This window comes from Corylus avellana, chromosome 1, assembly GCF_965113065.1.
Source record: "Corylus avellana chromosome 1, dhCorAvel1.hap1.2, whole genome shotgun sequence".
Taxonomy (NCBI): Eukaryota; Viridiplantae; Streptophyta; class Magnoliopsida; order Fagales; family Betulaceae; genus Corylus; species Corylus avellana.
This window is the reverse complement of record NC_142490.1, coordinates 24832930-24851033: the sequence shown is the minus strand read 5'-3', so window position 1 is coordinate 24851033 and position 18104 is coordinate 24832930. Positions and strand designations below refer to the sequence as shown.

The window sequence follows — 18104 nt, the reverse complement described above, 5'->3', positions numbered from 1 at the left end:
ACCCCGTGGGCCCCAGCAATTCGTGGACTAGATTTAGCGCCTCCACACTCCGGTCAGCACCATTCCCCTGCCCGAATCACCCATCCGCATTTCAACGGCCCAGATCGCTCTCCGACCCACCAAACCTGCTCGACATATAACACAAGTGTAAAGAAAAAAAGGAGACATGTAAAAAAAGAAAAACTTGTGGAAGCGGAAAAGGGCAAAATGGGCAGGTAGCAGTGAAGTACGGTGGTAAACTTTCGTTTTCCGAAACAGAAATTCGTTTCACTTCCTGCAAAAAGGAAAAGAAGAAGAAGAAGAAGAAGGAGAATTTTTACTAATAAGGGGTCAGCGAAGTTTCCCTGTAAGGTAAGTTTCGAAATTCGAAACCCTAGTTTGTTCAATATATATATATATTTTTTGTTTAATTTCTTGTTCCCAAGTATGTTTGTGGCTCAGAAATTAAAACAATAATTGAGTGATTTGTATTTAATTTTAACTTTTAATTTTTTTTTTTTTAACGATGTGACTGTGTTATGACTTCTTTGGCTTCAGCTCTTAATTAGTTGTCTGTTCTGTTTGGTTGCTGGGAAATGTGTGGAAAGAAATGAGAGCTCGGAATTCGATCACTGGATTCTGAAGTTTTGTTTTGTTTGTTTGTTTGTTTTTATTTTTTGTTTTCTGTCGGCTTCTCGGCAACCATACGGGTACTTAGGTGTTTATTTATTTATTTATTTTTTTGTGATTATAATTGAAATTTTCTGAGTGGGTCTTGGTTTCTGGTGATATGTTGGTTCGAGTTTCTTGCTTTGAATTCGAAAACTGAAGAAATTGGAGATGTATGCAAATTGCACATTTCATTGTTGTTGTTTTTTTAAAAAAAAAATTTCTGGGTTTGTTCTGAGTTTTTTTCCCCGGATTTACATGGTTGATTGTGTATTTTTTTTTTATTAAAAAACTGTAATTGAGTTGATTTTTCAGGTCTAATACTCTTAAGTCTTCTAATTAGTTGATTTTTTTTTTTTTTTGGCCTTAAGCGAGTTTGTTGAGTAGATTTATGGGTTAATTTGATTTAGTTTTGGTTATTATTGGTGAGGAACTTGCTATTTTTACAGTTAAGTTTGTTGATAAATGAATTTGCAGTATTTTTGGGTTGATACTGAATAGAGTTGTAGACAATGGAATTAATAGTGTTATGGTAAACAGTCAGTCTCCAGTTATCTTGTCCTTTCTCGGGTAATTACACTCTAGGCCTATCGTCTAGGAATGGTTACAAAGAGTATGCGCATGGCAAGAACTGATTTGTTATTAGATGGATGACTTAAATCAGGTGAAAGAGGAACGGATTAAGGCAAGAGTGTTTTTTTTTTTTTTTTGTAAAGAAGTTTGCGAAGTCATTCAGCATCAATATATTTTAAAGCAAGGTAATAGGTTCAATCTTAATCTGTCAAATCTGAAAGATTTTAAGGGCCATTTTGCATTTGGTATGAACATTGTTTTGATAATTTATGATTATTAGGATGAAAATTACTATATTCTATGATTGTGCCCCTCCGATGATTATGGGATTTTTTTTTCCAATGACATATAAAATTTAGAAAGTATGCTCCAGATTTCATTGTACATCTGAATGTCTAAGAAATCAAATAATTGTCTTGATTGAAAGATTAATTTGAAAGTTAAATTTCTGTAAATACAATTTCCTGGTACTTAAGTTTTTATGTAACCGTTTCCAATTATGTTTGTCATGCTTTAGTTCCCTTGAATTCAACCTTGTCTCATGGCATGTAGCATATTTGATGGAGCTGGTTATCATACTTCATCTTTTATATTAATTGTCACTAGCACATGAATTTGCCTCTCATGATTGCCCTCATCAGTATGAGAACTAGCATATTGGATTTCATTAAAGCAAATGGCTTATGCAATTCCTTTGGTTACTTTATTATTTCTGGGAATAACTATTTATTCCTCAAAATGAAGAATAGCCCAATAAGAGCACTCCCAATGGCTTATGCAATTCTTCTTTTTAGCCAAAATGCCTAATGAAAACTCCAAAAAACCCATCCATCAGCTTATGTAAACCCACATGCAAAATCCATCCGTGAATAGCATCACGCCACATGTGGCGTGAACTGTTTACAAACGCCTTTTTTGTTTTTTGTTTTTTGTTTTTTTGTTTCTCTATCTCTCTTTTTGAGTTTGATGTTTTTGTTCCTCTTCTCCCAATCAAACTTGCTCTCTGCCTCTCCACCCACCACGACTTGCCCGATTCACTCCCTCCGATCCCACTTCCGCTTGTTCAATTCCGCTTGGAGATCACAACCTCAATGCAATCTCGCCTCCTCTGACAATGTCAGTGGCCGCCGTGGATTCTGAATTGGGCCTCGTTGAACGTTTCTGGATCAAGTTACGCAAGGAATCAATGCTTGCTCTCTACACCCCCTTCATCCTCTGTTTGGCTTCCAAGCATCTTAGGATCGAAACTTGTGGGTTGCTTGTGTTTGAATATTTTGGTTGATGGGAACTTTGTCAATTGTTTGGTTGATTGAAACTCTGTCCTCTGTTTGGTTTGTTTGGTCAAAACTAAGGGTTGCTTGTGTTCTGACCGAGGAAAACATTTCAAGTGGCACAAGTAACCTCACAATGAAGAAGGAGATGGTCAACAGACTCTCCATTCCTTTTGCACATACAATGCCTATCAACCACAATGATGTGTTGCTTTCGGAGATTTGTTCCTGGTAAGGATCTTTACTAAGGTCATTGACCATACGAAAAGGCCAATTTGAACAGAACCTTAGTTCACCAAACACTCTTCCAAGATAAACGGAAACCATCATGATAACTCATGACACTATAGACGGATTTAACACCAAACAACTCTTTATTGGAAGGGACTCATCACAACTTGTCTTCTCCTTCCCATCTCATTCTCGCTAAATACAACATCTTGAAGAATGCGGTAAAGACATCCACCTCTCAATCATGAATTGCTCTAGCAAAGCTCATGTTTCACTGAATGGCATATCTAGAAAATTCCACGTGAGCCGCAACATAAGCATCTTTTGCGTAAGCAATATCAAATAAAACTGGAAAGGTATCCTTAAGCACACCAAAGATCATGTCAGAATCTAATCTTGGAGTCATCTCCCACCTCAAATCTGGTGTGACTACAAAATTTCCCTCACTCCTCCTAATATTCTTTCATAAACTCACCCCATACGCCTCAACATGCTCACCAGAGCACCACCCTCCCCATCAATTTCCATATTTAGAGTCCACCATCATTCTCCGCCAAGCCTCTCTCTCAAGCCCAAGAAAGGGGTGTTCGATGTAAAATCCTTCTATAATGTCTTAATCCCCAATGACAGCAATCCTTTCCCTCGAAGGTGTATTTGGTGGAGTATGGGACCTTTGAGAGTGACTTTCTTTGCTTGGTCTGCTGCTTTATGTAAGATCTTACAATGGACGGCTTAAGAAAGCAGAAAATCATTGTAGTAGATTGATGTTGTATGCATAAGAAGAGTGGGAAAACCGTTGACCACCTCTTGCTCCATTTCGAGATAGCTAGTGCCTTATGGTACTCTATTTTCCGTCTTTTTGGCTTAGCATGGGTCATGCCTCGTCATGTGAGAGATCTCCTCGCTTGTTGGAGAAAAAAGATTGGTAATCTTCAAAGTGAAGCTTTGTGGAAGATGATCCTGCTCTGTATGATGTGGTGCATTTAGAGAGAGAAATAACCGGAGCTTTGAAGACAATGAGAGGACGGTGGCAGAACTAAAGACCTTTTTTTTTTTTTTTTTTTTTAATACCCTTTTTCAGTGGATAGCTGCATATGATTATTTGCACATTTCTAGTTTTCATGACCTTTTTTTTTAATCTCATCTCTTTCTCAAACTAGGTGTTTCTATTGTATACTTCTTGTGTTCTTGGACCAACAGTATGACTTTTGGTTACTAGAGACTTTTTCCGATAGCATGTCTCTGGAATGCTTTGGTTTTTACTTTGACAATGTTGGTTGTTCTGCCAGATTTGGCTGTGGGGATTCAGCGTGCATTACAGCCTCATGACTTCTTCTGCAAACGATCTTTCTGGTATTTTCTTTCTAAGGCTTGATCAAATTTATACAATTGTGCTACACTTTTCACTATTCTGTTTTAATCTCAGTGAACTGATTAAATCATAATTTAATTTGTGCTCTAATTGACCCAGCATATTTTAGTTTGTTAGCATCAGTCAAACTGAATGTAATTGCCTCTGCTTTGTGCTCCAACTCTTCCGAATATTGAAATTACAATAATATTTTTCCTCCAAAATGTGCAAGCTATTAGTTTTTTTTTTTCCTCCTGTATTAGTATTAGTTATCTTTCCAAAAATAGAATAACCCTAACTAGAGAAAACCTAATCCTCTCTTTTAACTCATGCTTTTCCGAGGATTTGATCCTAAGATCTCCCGCATGGGTTTGGTGCTACTCAACCACCAGAAACAAAGGATGTTCACATTATAGCGACTAGTCCTTTTTTGTGTGGGTTAGGATGAGTCTCAAGTGAGGGTCTTTGTATATATGGATTTTAATGTGCTGTTTTTGGCAGTTTCATTACCTTCCATGGTAATTATTTTTTAGTGGTTAGATTTGAACTGGTGACTTACCCTAATCCCACTTCACCATTTTACCACTTGAGCCGGTCAAAGTCATATCCATCTGTGGTAATATTGCTTTATGGTGTTCTTTTTGTCTGTTTCCATTGCTCCCTTGTGCTGTGTGATAATTATAATGTTGAAGAAACTTACAATTTTCTTTGTCCCCATTTTAAAGTTGACTCACCAGTCTGATTTCTTCATACTGGAGTCCCTCACTTCAATTGTAAAACTTGGTGCCTTTAATTTTTGTTTTACTAGTTACTAGTTTCTTTGTGGACTTCAAATACTCTTTTTTCTTTAAATATTTTTTTTATAATTTTTCATAAAATATTTATGTATTGTAAACCAATGATTGTCCAGATAATAGTGAAGCTGATGAGCAGCAAAAACACTCCGAATCTCAGATTCATGCAACTGGAATGTCTCTTTCTGGTATCACTACTCCAAATGCTCAGTATCCAACACCTCCGCAGCTTGGAGCAGGACATGCTATGGTACTAACTTTGAAGTCAACTTTTAAAGTATTCATGTTATTTTTAGCTTATTTCACTTGCAACATCTTTTTCGAAAGTTTTTTTCAATCACATAATTTGTTTGCTATGTATATTGCTGATTTTTTTTACCTTTTTTGGGGGATTAAAAGTAATCTGGACATAACTTTGTACTCCCATCTGTCAACTGTATTGTCATTAAAAGTCTTCGTTAGATCCCTAAAGGATCCTGATCCCCTACCTTGTATTTTTGTAACATCTTTACCTCAAAACCTGCTTCCCTACTACAATCTTCTAATTAAGTTTCAAATATTCGTAGGAATCTTATTGGTTCCTGATATCCTACCAATGACAACCAAGTATCTTCCTCAATGTTGTTTTGCTAAACATTTGGATACCTGGTAATATTTCAGCATTGCAGTCAGTTTGTTCTTAGTCTGATCAAGCGAGGATTTCGTTCTGCTGAGATTTCTTGTTTTCTTACTCTTTTGAACATGAGTTATATAATCCTCATGGAAAAGCTTTTTGGTACGTCCATTACAAAAAGAAATGTAACTGTTAAACTCCTAGGAAATGAATGAAATTTGTATGGTTATTTGGTCAGGAATCAGGATAGTGTATATGTTGATTTGATACTCTTTTTCTTTTTTTTTTCCCCTACTTCATATTGAATGTTTGAAATGTGTTAAACCATATGCCTGAAAAAGGATCTCTCGATACATTAATTATTTGATGTTAATTAATTTGTGGATATCTTCCTTAGTAGACTCAAGATGATTGTCATTCAGAATTTGGAGTAGCAATGAGAACACAGCAGTCAAGAAGTCTGAAAGCACATATCGGGAAAAGATATTGTATGTGGTGAGTTGCAAAAGCAGGCTAATCATTCAAACCCAAAAATAAAAGGAAAAGAAAAACCACAAATAGATAGAGAGAAGGTAAATTATGAAACAATCAGACTTCTTGTTTCTTGGGCACTAGAACCATCAATATACAATTCTTGCCCATATCCAGCAGCTACCTGGTTATCAATGCTTATAGTGAGAAAGAAAAATATAAAATCCAAGGATATAAATAGAACTATGAATTAGGTAAAGGGAAAGACTAACTTTTATTGCGGATAATTCAGGTGAAAATAGAACTAGTTTTGAAGTAGCGAAGGTTTGATGTGGCCAACAATTGCTGTTATCATTGTATGTTTGAGCTCCAATTGATTTGCACCTATTTTCTTTTTAGTAAGAAAGCAGCAGTAGTCATATGGATTGGTCAGCTGCGATGTTGCATTGGAGTCCAAGATTCTATAGGACTATCTGTGATTGGAAAATGGAGGCTGTGGATCGAGTGTTTATGCTTTTAATGCTTTTTGTTTTTTTACATTGGGGTTGGCTCAAGTGGTAAGGGCCTTGGTCTTGGTGGCATTTCCATCAGGTCTAATGTTCGAATCCCCTTGAGTGTAAACAATTCCTCGGGATTAGCCCGCCAAAGAAGTTAGAGTATTATCCGATCCTTATGAAGGGAGTGTTTTGCACGGGTCGGAAGTTTACCCGACAATGATGGGCACCTGAAGTGGCCTTGCCTTGGAGGGGCCCCTCATCATAAAAAAATAAATTTTTTTTTAAAAAAAACTAGGGTTCCCCATCATATGATGAGCAAACCAGCTGCATTTGTCTCATCCTCGCCATACCAAGGCAAAGTGTCGTCTTTCATGTATCTAGTGTTAGAGGGATGTGATGTGTTGGTGACCTATTGGGAGTGCTAGATTAGGGGTGAAAACGCTTGGGACTTGCTTTAACATTTCATCTTCTTAGATTTTTTTTTTTTTTTTTTTTTTTTCGGTTTTCATGCTAATCTGGTGCTTTTATTGAGTGCAAGCACCAATCCTTCATTGTTCCATTTTATTGATTTGTTTATATATATATATGGTGGTTGACTGTTAGAATATGTACTGGTCTTATAGGTTTTCTTTGACCGATGCTCCGGTTTTAGAGAGTCGGTAGCCGCAAGAAGCACCATTTGTTTTAAAGTTGATGTGTGGCAGTGTGGGTGTTGGGGTTACATTGTTAGACATGATTTTTTTTTTTTTTTTTAATAAGTAATGGCAACTTCATCAAATAGCGCAAAGGTGCAACCAAAGTACATAGAAAGTATACAAAAGAGACCTAATTAGAAACATAAAAAAGATCTAAAAACACAGGAAAGTGCAAAATCAATGACGACAACCCAATGAAAAAAAGTCTTAAAGAATAAAGCCTTTAATTCTACTAATGTGCTCTCACGATCCTCAAAGCTTCGATCCTAAAACCTACCACCTAGCGCTCTCCAACAAGCGAAGAGATCTACCACCTAACTATGCATACTTTGCTGAAGATAGTATTCCAAAGAGCATTGGAAATGTCATAATGGAGTAGAAGATGATCTATTGACTCCCCATTTTTCTTACACATGCAGCACCATTAAAACCACAATGACATGTTTTCTTAGATTGTCTATGGTGAAAATCTTCCCTAAAACCTACCAAGCAAAGAATGTCACTCTTAAGGAAACTTTATTCCACCAAATACTCTTCCAAGGGAAATGACTACTATCATGGGGAACAAGAACATTGTAGTATAATTTAAACATCAAAGTACACCCTCTCTTGGAAGGTACCCAGCAAAGTTTTGTTTCACCACCACCCCGTCTCACTCTAATAGAATACAACAAAGTGGAGAACGAGGTAAAGAGATTCACTTTCCAATCGTGAGATGATTTGAAAAGGGTAATATTCTACTGATGAGCTCGTTTGCCATTGCAGCTTCCTTATAATGGGCAATGCTAAACAAGTCTAGGTGTCTTGAGGGCTTGATCAATTGATCCCCATACTATACGTCATGCCAGAATCAATTTTGGAGTCATCGCCCACCTCAAAACTAGTATGTCTAGAAAGCTCACCCTAATCCCTCCTGATATTTTTCCAAAGCCCCACCCCATACAACCCATGGACCTCATTTGGACGCTACCCACCCTATGCACTGCCATATTTTTTTTTTTATATAAGTAAAAAGATGTATTAAAGAGCGCAGAGGGGCACAACCCTAGTACGTAGGGAGTATACAAGAGAGCGACTAAGAGGAAGAAAAAGAAGAAGAGATCATAAAAAGAAAGTCAGGGAAGCTAATTACTAAAGGCGCTAGCCAGCCAGCAGTCCAAGTGAAAAGAGTGTACAAGAAAAAGTGGACAAGGTCCTCTATGTTCCTAGATGAGTCCTTGAAACAGCTAGCATTTCTCTCACTCCAGATGCACCACATGAGGCAAAGAGGGACCATCTTTCACACAACAGCACTACGAGACTTGCCACCTGCCCACCAAGAAGCATACAACTCCCTGACACAACCAGGCATCACCCAACACAAACCAAACCGAGAGAAAACGGCATTCTACAAGATACGCGCAACCCCACAATGAAGAAAGAAATGATCAACTGACTCCCCATCCGATTCACACATACAACAACAATTTGCCACTACAATACCTCTCTTCCGAACATTATCCAATGTTAGAGTCTTCCCAGGCACGGCCGTCCAAGCAAAGAAAGCCACTCTTGAAGGAACCTTAATGCGCCAAATACTTTTCCATGGGAAAGGGATGGGATTTGTAGAAGCAAGGATCCTGTAATAAGATCTTACCTCAAATTTTCCTTTATGAGAAGAGATCCACCACATCCTATCCTCCCCTACCCCACTCATCGAATGCGAATACAAGAGCGTGTAGAAAGAGGCCAAGACCTCCACTTCCCAATCATGAACCCTGCGAATGAAGGACACGTTCCACTGCATAGAGCCATTTAGACACTCCCTGTTATCTGCAATAAACGCATCCTTATTGGTGGCAATATTGAAGAGTTCAGGAAAAGCATCCTTGAGAGACATTTCACCGCACGAGATATCCTCCCAAAACCTGATGTTGGACCCAAGACCAGGGACAAATCTAAAGTGACCTCGGAATGACCTCCACCCCCTGCAAATATGCTTCCATAACCCCACCCCATGCGGACCACTGGGATCTCTAGAACGCCAACCACCCCAAACCGCACCATACTTAGCAACTAGGATCTTCCTCCACCAAGCCTCTTTCTCATGAGCAAATCTCCACAACCATTTCCCCAACAAAGCTTTATTCATCACATGCAAATTTCAGATCCCTAAACCTCCCTCAGAGATCGGAGAACAAACCTTGTTCCAACTGACCAGATGGAACTTAAACGCATCCTTAATCCCACCCCATAAGAAATCATGTTGTATCTTCTCCATACGCTTCGCCACGGATGCAGGGATAGGAAACAGAGACAAAAAATAAGTGGGAAGATTGGATAGGGTGCTTTTGATGAGAGTAATCCTCCCCCCCTTAGACAAATACAAGTGTTTCCACGGGGCCAGTCTTCTAGCATACTTCTCCAACATGTCCTCCCAACTTGCCTTGACCTTGAACGGGGCCCCCAACGGGAGACCCAAGTACTTCAAAGGCGTAGAAGCTGAACCGCAACCCAAGATGCCTGCCAGAATGCTCACATTATCCATACTACCAATAGGGGCTAAGACAGATTTAGCCAAATTCACCTTTAACCCAGAAACGGCTTCGAAGCAAACAAGTAAAGCACCAATATTTCTTATTTGATTCGGATCTGCCCCACAAAAAACCAAAGTGTCATCAGCGAAGAGAAGGTGAGAGACAATAACCCGATCTGACTCCCTACTTCCCACCGAGAAACCAGAGATGAGTCCCCTGTTAATTGAGGCATTGATCAACCTACTAAACGCCTCCATAACTATAACAAACAAGAAGGGAGAAAGAGGATCTTCTTGCCTCACTCCCCGCGAACTATCAAAGAAACTGGAAGAGGATCCATTGATCAGTACCGAGAAACGCACTGACGAGATGCAATGTTCAATCTAGGCAAACCATTTCTCTCCAAAACCGCACCTTCTCAGTAAGTAAAGAAGAAACTTCCAATTCATATGATCATTTGCCTTTTCCATATCCAGTTTGCACAACAAGCCAGGTTCCCCTGATCTGATTTGACTATCCAAACATTTATTGGCGATGAGAACTGAGTCCAGGATTTGCCTACCTTTAACAAAAGCGTTGTGGGGTTTCGAAATGACCCTATCCATCACTTTCTTCATTCTGTTGGCTAATACCTTGGCAACAATCTTATAAGTCCCTCCCACAAGGCTAATCGGACGAAAATCCTTGATATCGGAAGCTCCATGTATCTTAGGAATAAAAGAGATAAACGTGGCATTAAGGCTTTTTTCATAATAACCTTGCTCATGGAACTCCGCAAAAACCGCCATAATGTCCCCTTTGATCACATCCCAGCAATCCTGGAAAAAGGCCAGAAAAGCCATCCAGGCCTGGAGCCTTGTCCCTATCCATACCTTTCACCACCTCCCACACCTCCCTTTCCTCAAAAGGATCTTCCAACCTAGATGCCCCACCAATCGTCAACATATCAAAATCAAGATCATCCAACCTCGGTCTCCAGTTGAGGTTCTCTGTAAAAAGAGACTCATAAAAACTGGTAACATGGTTGCTAATGACCTCTTGATCTGAAGTTGTAGAACCACCCACAATCAGAGACTCAATAGAATTTTGTCTTCTATTTGCATTAGCAATCTGATGGAAAAATTTCGTACATTTATCTCCCTCCTTCAACCAACGAATCCTAGATTTCTGCCTCCAGCTGATTTCCTCATCTAAGAGATAAGTCTCCAACTCTCTAGCTAGCAACCTTTTTCTCTCCATTTCTTCAATGGATAACCCTCTCTCCTCCTCCACCCTATCAAGATCCTTTATATCATCCATACGGGCTTTAATGCACCCTCCCACATCTCCAAATTCCTGAACATTCCATCTCTTAATGTCCCCTTTGAGAGCTTGCATCTTTTTTGCCAGAATAAAACTCGAAGTGCCCTGGAAATGGTAAGACTCCCACCAGCTCCTTACTTTGTCCACAAAACCCTCCGCTTTAAGCCACATATTCTCGAACTTGAAGGGTCTCTTGCCTTCTGAGAAGCAATTACAATCAAGAATAATAGGAGCGTGATCCGAACACACACGAAGCATCCTCTTTTGTCGCATAACCACCCTCCATAAGACCTCTCTCTCATTAACATAGTGTCAATGCCACTTCCCCAAAAGAGTTTGGTTGTACACCAATAAATTCCGAATGCCTAACCCTTCTTTAGAGATCATAGTACACACCTTAGTCCAGCTAACCAAGTGTAATTTGAACTCTTCACCCATACCACACCCAAAAAAAATCTCGCTTCAATTTCTCTATGTGATTGGCAACGCCAATTGGGAAGGGAAAAAGAGACATGAAGTAGGCAAATTAGATAAAGTGCATTTAATCAGTCCAACTCTCTCACCCTTTGACAAAGGCATCATCTTCCATCAAGCAAAACAACGCTTTATCTTCTCAATAATATCCCAAATTGATTTGGCCTTAAACGAGGCTCCCAAGAGAAGGCAAGTATTTCATAGGCAAAGAAGAAACCCTGCAACCCAAAATAACCCAAAATACTAGCTAGACTTTCAACATTGGTGACATTGCCAATCGGGACCAACTTTGATTAAGCCAAATTAATCCTCAAACCTAAAACCGTTTCAAAGCATAAAAATAAACAATGCAAATTTCGAAGATGATCTGGATTTGCCCTGCTAAATATCAAGGTGTCGTCTACAAACAAAAAGTGATAAATATTGATAGCACCACCACTCCTAGGTCCCATCGTGAAGCCTAATAAAAGACCCGTATTCACTAAAGCATAAATCATTTTACTTATTGCCTCCATAACAATAACGAGCAGAAAGGGGGACAATGGGTCTCGCTTTCTTAAGCCATGGGAGCTACTAAAGAAACCCATCGGAGTTACATTCACCAATGCATAAAGCGCACAAAGGAAATACAATATGCTATCCATTTACACTATCTTTCCCCAAAACAGCATCTCCACAACATATACAAACAGAAAATCCCAATTGACATGGTCGTGAGCCTTTTCATATCCAACTTGCACAGCACACTTGGTTCCGCAAATCTAAGCCTACTATCAAGGCACTCATTACCAATGAGAATAGAGTCTAGAATCTGTCTACCCTTGATGAAAGCATTCTGAGTCTTAGAAATGTTCTTTTCCACTATCACTTTCAACTTGTTAGCTAGAACTTTGGTAACAATTTTGTACACTCCACCCACTAGGCTAATAAGTCAAAAAATCCTTAATGTCAACAGCCCTTGGTTTGTTCGGTATAAGAGAAATGAAGTTGGTATTGAGGTTTTTTCAAACATACTCTAGTGTGAAAATCATGGAAGACAGTCATGATGTCTACTTTAAGCACCTCCTAACAAGCTTGGAAGAAACCCATGGTAAAACCATCGGGATCTGGAGCCTTTTCACAGTTAAGGACTTCCATCACCTCAAAGACCTCATTTTACTCGAAAGGTCTCACCAATGAAATGGCCCCCTCCCCCCTAATGGAATCAAACGTGTGGCCATCAAACCTGGGCTGCCAACTCTACAGCTTGATAACCTAGCTGTCATAGAACTGCACAATGTGTTCTCTGATCTCAGTTTGATATGAACAAGCTGTACCATTAACCACTAGTTTCTCAATGGAATTATTCCTTTTATTCGAATTTACCACTCGACGAAAGAAATTTGTGTACTTGTCACCCTCTCTTAATCATGGCGTCCTCGATTTTTGCCTCCAACTCACCTCCTTCAAAAGAGCTGTCTTCTCCAATTCATTAATCACTGTAGCCTTCCTTGTTTAAACCTATCTCTTCCTCCAAACCTTCAAGAATCCGTAAATCATCCACAAGAAGTTGTTTCTTTCTCTCTATATTGCCAAACACTCCCCATTCCAAGCTTGTAAATCGGCTTTTAACGCTTTAAGTTTGCAAGCTAGAATGTAACTCGAAGAACCCTGAAAGTGATAAGAGGTCCACCACAATTCACCCTATCTACAAAACCTTATGATTTTAGCTACATGTTGTCGAACTTGAAATATCTTCTGGCTCCAGGAAGGCCTCCGTAATCAAGAAGAATAGGAAAATTATCCGAGCACAATCTAGGTAACCCCTTTTGGAGCAAATCAGGGAATTGGGTTTCCAATCCGAGAAAACAAGGAATCTATCAATTTTAGACCAAGAGGGAGGTCCCTGTTGCTAGATCACGTAAAAAGGTCAACCACAAGAGGAATGTCCAAGTGTCCCTGCTCAGAAATGAAACCGGAAGACTCCCAACATAGTTGGACAAAAAGGGGCTTCACCCGATCTCTCACTAGGAAAACCAGTGGCATTGAAATCCCCCCCAATGCACTAGCGTAAGCCCCTCCAACTTATCAAAACAGCCAATGCATCCCATAAAAACTTTCTATCGCTATTGGCATTTAGGCCATAAACACCCGCAAAAGCCCAAGAAAATTGATCTTCGACATTCTTGAAAGAACCAGCAACCAAGAACTCACCCACACACTCTTCGATTTTCTCCACCACCCTCCTATCGCACGAGCAAAATATCAATGTAAGCCCCCTTAGAGTCTAAACAACACCAATCTACATGACGACACCCCCATAAACTACGTATAATACTATAGGGGATAAGCTCTAATTTGGTCTCTTGAAGATGTATAACATCTGTCTTCCACTCTCTGAGCAAATTTCTAACTCTTAAGGCACTTTTCTCCCTTGTTTAACCCTCTTACATTCCATGATAGCAATTTAGGCTTCATGAATAAACCGTGATAGCCCTTCCCTTCATTCTGCCATGGCTTGAACATCCACCTCTAGTATCATAATTGATCGAGCAGGATAATCTTTTCAATTCTCTTTTACTTCTAATGGCTGATTTGGAGTTGGAAGCCTGCCCCTCCTGGTTATGATTTGCTTCAATGGTTGTAAGAAAGGCTAATAGTTGCCCTTCAAACTCCTCAGAAGATGGTCCTACAAAATGGCGAATGTCGTTCACCTTCTGCAGTACCCAACAAGAAGCCATTGGGGGCAACAACTCAGAGGCTCACAAACAAAGCGTTCTTCCCTATTGCATAATACCAATTCCAAAACCTGCTAAACCATTCCTTTTTGCACAACACACATCAAGCCCATCCAGACCAGAAGAATCTTTGCCACTCAAACAACTTGCTTCACCCACCTTGTGTTTAGCCTGCTTTCTTTTTCCTTATACAAGTGACCCTTCTCATTAAGGAGCTATCCAACAGTGCTAACTCCTTTTCCGTTTCAAAGCCACCCAAACCCAATAGGTTACTCTTGGCAATTGGATCATCTCCCGACACTAACGTCTTGGCCAAATTCGATGAACTTCCAGAACAAGCAGAACCATTGATATAGGATTCAATAGAATTCATGACCAGTGGTCCAGACCTGAGAGTTATCGTCTGTACATGATCACTGGTGAAATCTGAGCTTTAAGATTTCACGTGGTGCTGCAACTGGGTGTCCTGCGGCGAGACCTTAGAGAGAGCACCACCAGCAGCAGAGCTAACACCATCAACCTCCAAAATCCCTTTCCCTTATCATATAACTACAGAGCATCTGTGCCAAAACCCACCAGCTAAGCATTTGGGTTGCCATCAGCCCCTCTGGAGCTTGGTCCTACATCCGCACATTTCATGCCTATACCCGAATCCAATCCCAAAACAGCTCAAGTCCCTACCCAAATCCAATCCAGACAGGAATTTAAATCACTACAATCATGCTTGGAGGGTGACTTTGATCCTTATTCTTTCACAACTTGTGAGAATGGATTATTTTCCAACTAGGAAGAAGCACATGCTTGTTCCTAGTTGGGGTTTTCCAAAATACATCCATACAATTAGGGTTTTCGTATAAGTATGTTATGCTGTAACCCTAAATCATTGAATAGTGAAATATAGCCGCACTCTCCTGTAGACGTAGACACATTGTCTAACCACGTAAATCTGTCTCTTTTCTTTTGTTCTCTCTTTTTGTTTTCGTATTATTCATCATTGTTGCGCACGGTAACAACAATCAATACTCATTGAGCAAAGGGAGAGATGTTGTTATAGGTCTCTCTTTCACTCTATATGAATCGTCAGATGCATTATCTTTATTAAATAACTAATGCATTATTGTTTTTAGATTACTGTGAGGTCGCAGTGTCATAGGTTTTTATTCATTCCTCTAGAAAGAGCTCACTTAAAATCAAATCTGCTTAGTAATAGGTAGTTAGAGATGCATTGGGATAAGTTTTTTTGAAAAGCATTAGGAAGGTTAGGGAAGAATTCTCTGAATTTATTAGCTTCATAGTTGGGGTGGGGGATTGAGAGCTGTACAAGATTGGGAACTTGAGTCGCTGGAGCAGTTTATGAGGTTATTATTTTCTGTTAACTTGTATCGGTTGTGCAATGAAAGGGTGTGATGGAGTTTGTCGAGGAGAAGGCTTAAGGGGAAGCTTTCTATGGAGGAATATTTGGCAGGGTCAATGCCGTGAGAGAGGTGGCTTGGTTCTTTTGGAACACAGTGAGGGAAAAAATATTGAATGTGGATAATCGTAAAAGAAGGGTGAAAGATTTTAGTGCGTTGGTGCTGCATTCGTAAATCAATTGGAAAGTCTGTAAATCATCTTCTGCTTCATTGAGTCATTGTGCGAGAGCTATGATCACTTGTTTTCCCTTTGTTTGGGGTTCCATGGGTGACACTGAAGTCCGTTATAGAGTTGTTTGGCCAGTTGGAAAGGTAGCTTTAGTAAGAATAGTAGTAGAGTAATATGGAAAGCACCCCCATAATGTCTCAGTGATGTGCAAGGATTTGAATACATGGAACTCTCTGTGATGAAGTCTGATGCTGTTTGATTTGTTGATAGAAACTACTTTCTACTTTTGGATTTTTTGGACCTTGTTAACTTTAGATCTTAAAATTTTGCGCCTTCTGTTGTATGCTTCTGTGTAATTTTTTATTTAAATAATATTGTTGTAAACAAAAAACCTGATGACTTATAGAATTCAACCTCTTGTGCAGAGAGATTGACTGAAGCTGGTGATATTTTATACCTTCTCATTTTAGAATATTTAATATCATTGAAAAATATCAAAAAATATCATTGGAAGTTGGGAAGTTGCAGCTTCTCAAAAATTATGGACTGGCAACTGAAAATCGAGGGGGGAAATCAAAATATTCAGCAATATCTTCTTTGGAGATCTCTTGGGTGGAAGTTAGAATTTTAGAAAGGCATTAACTCATATGTTTGCATGACAACAGTGTCTCATGATTAATCAATACAGATTGGGAATGAATAACAATAGGTTTAGGAAACTTTCCTTTTTAGGTAATTGTAGATTGCATGGTAGACCCCATTCCCCCCTCCTTCCTTTCTTTCAAAGTAGTATGAGTTCTGGACATCTCTTCATTCTAAGATTATTAAAATTGAACTTGTGGCTATAGTTCTTATTGAAGTTCTATTACTGAATTAGTTGCTAGAATGATTATGGTTTCTCCCTCACCTCTCGATTCTCATATTTAAATTTGGAATTGTGACATATTTAGTTAATTACCTTTTTGCTTGTCTGTTGAAGGCACCAGCGGCCTACCCATATCCAGATCCTTATTATAGAAGCATCTTTGCTCCCTATGATGCACAGCCGTATCCTCCACAGCCCTATGGTGGGCAACCAATGGTATGCTCTCTTTAATGCCATATGTTGACACTCTTACCTAAAAACGCCATATATTGGTTTTCTGATTCTTTATGACATGGTAATTGTGCATGTTGAGACCACACATTGCTTATGACCATCTATGTTACAATTATTGGATAATTACTTGTCTCAGGTCCACCTTCAGTTGATGGGGATTCAGCAAGCTGGGGTTCCTTTGCCATCAGATGCAGTTGAGGAACCTGTGTTTGTGAACGCAAAACAATATCATGGCATCCTGCGACGTCGACAGTCGCGTGCAAAAGCTGAATCAGAAAATAAAGCTCTCAAGTCTCGGAAGGTACGATATAAACCACAAATATCTTTGCCTCTTATATGCAACATTGTGGTGAGTCTGCTTCATTGGGTACAATGTATTATAAAGATCTGCGCGGTTGCAATGTTTCTCAATTCAGTATCGTTGATTTAGTGTAAGTTGATTTATCACTCATTACTCAAGACTAATTTTGCAGCCATATTTGCATGAATCTCGACATTTGCATGCACTCAGAAGAGCTAGGGGATGTGGGGGTCGGTTTGTAAATTCGAAGAAAAATGAGAACCAACAGAACGAGGCGGCAGCAGGTGACAAATCGCAGTCCAAAATCAATCTAAACTCTGATAAAAGCGATATTGCTTCCTCGGATGGCACATCCTGAATTTGAAAGCAATGACAAAGCACACAAAGGGCTGGCTCAAACCGGTTTTTCATCAACGATGTCCATTAAACCAAGGTTCGGTACCAGCCCTATGGGTCTCAGTCAGTATTGCTTCAGTCTGGATCTAAACTTAGAAATTCAGAATCATGTATAGGTTATCCCGTAGTGAGTTTGTAGGGAGGTACTAGATATAGTATTATTGAAGCAGCGACTCTTTTTATGTTATCCTTGATGGATTTCCTTTTAGGCGTAGCTCTGTTTTTTTTTTTTTGGGTCCCTTCGAGAGTGGTGGTAATGTCTACTGTGTGAGCATTTCTTTGCAGTTAAACATGTGGCGAGTTCAGGACTTTCTAACACAAAATTTGATTCCTGTTGATTGTTTGGTTTGGTTATGTTTCATCAGCCCTTTGATTCCATTGTTGTCAAGTGGGAGAATAAGTTAAGTTAGAATGGTTTAATTGAAATTGGTGTTGATGTCCTTGTATTATGTAATGTATTTGTACAAAAGTTGCATGGCATTCATAGGAGCTGGAATTGTCCTGAGTTCAATAATTAGTCCTTTTTTATGCCTTTGGGATATTCAATAATGTTAGGAAATTATGTAGAAATGAT

The 18104-nt window shown here is 39.3% G+C and overlaps 1 protein-coding gene across 1 annotated transcript; it reads left to right on the top strand.

Moving 5' to 3' along the window:
- The first annotated feature begins 183 nt into the window (after positions 1-183).
- NF-YA7 (nuclear factor Y, subunit A7) lies at positions 184-17972 on the top strand. The gene is made up of 6 exons (XM_059584003.2): positions 184-351; positions 4013-4076; positions 4985-5118; positions 16714-16815; positions 16970-17134; positions 17307-17972. The coding sequence occupies exons 2-6, from the start codon at positions 4049-4051 to the stop codon at positions 17490-17492; spliced, it is 615 nt and encodes a 204-aa protein (XP_059439986.1). The 5' UTR covers positions 184-351; positions 4013-4048; the 3' UTR covers positions 17493-17972.
- The last annotated feature ends 132 nt before the right edge of the window (positions 17973-18104 follow it).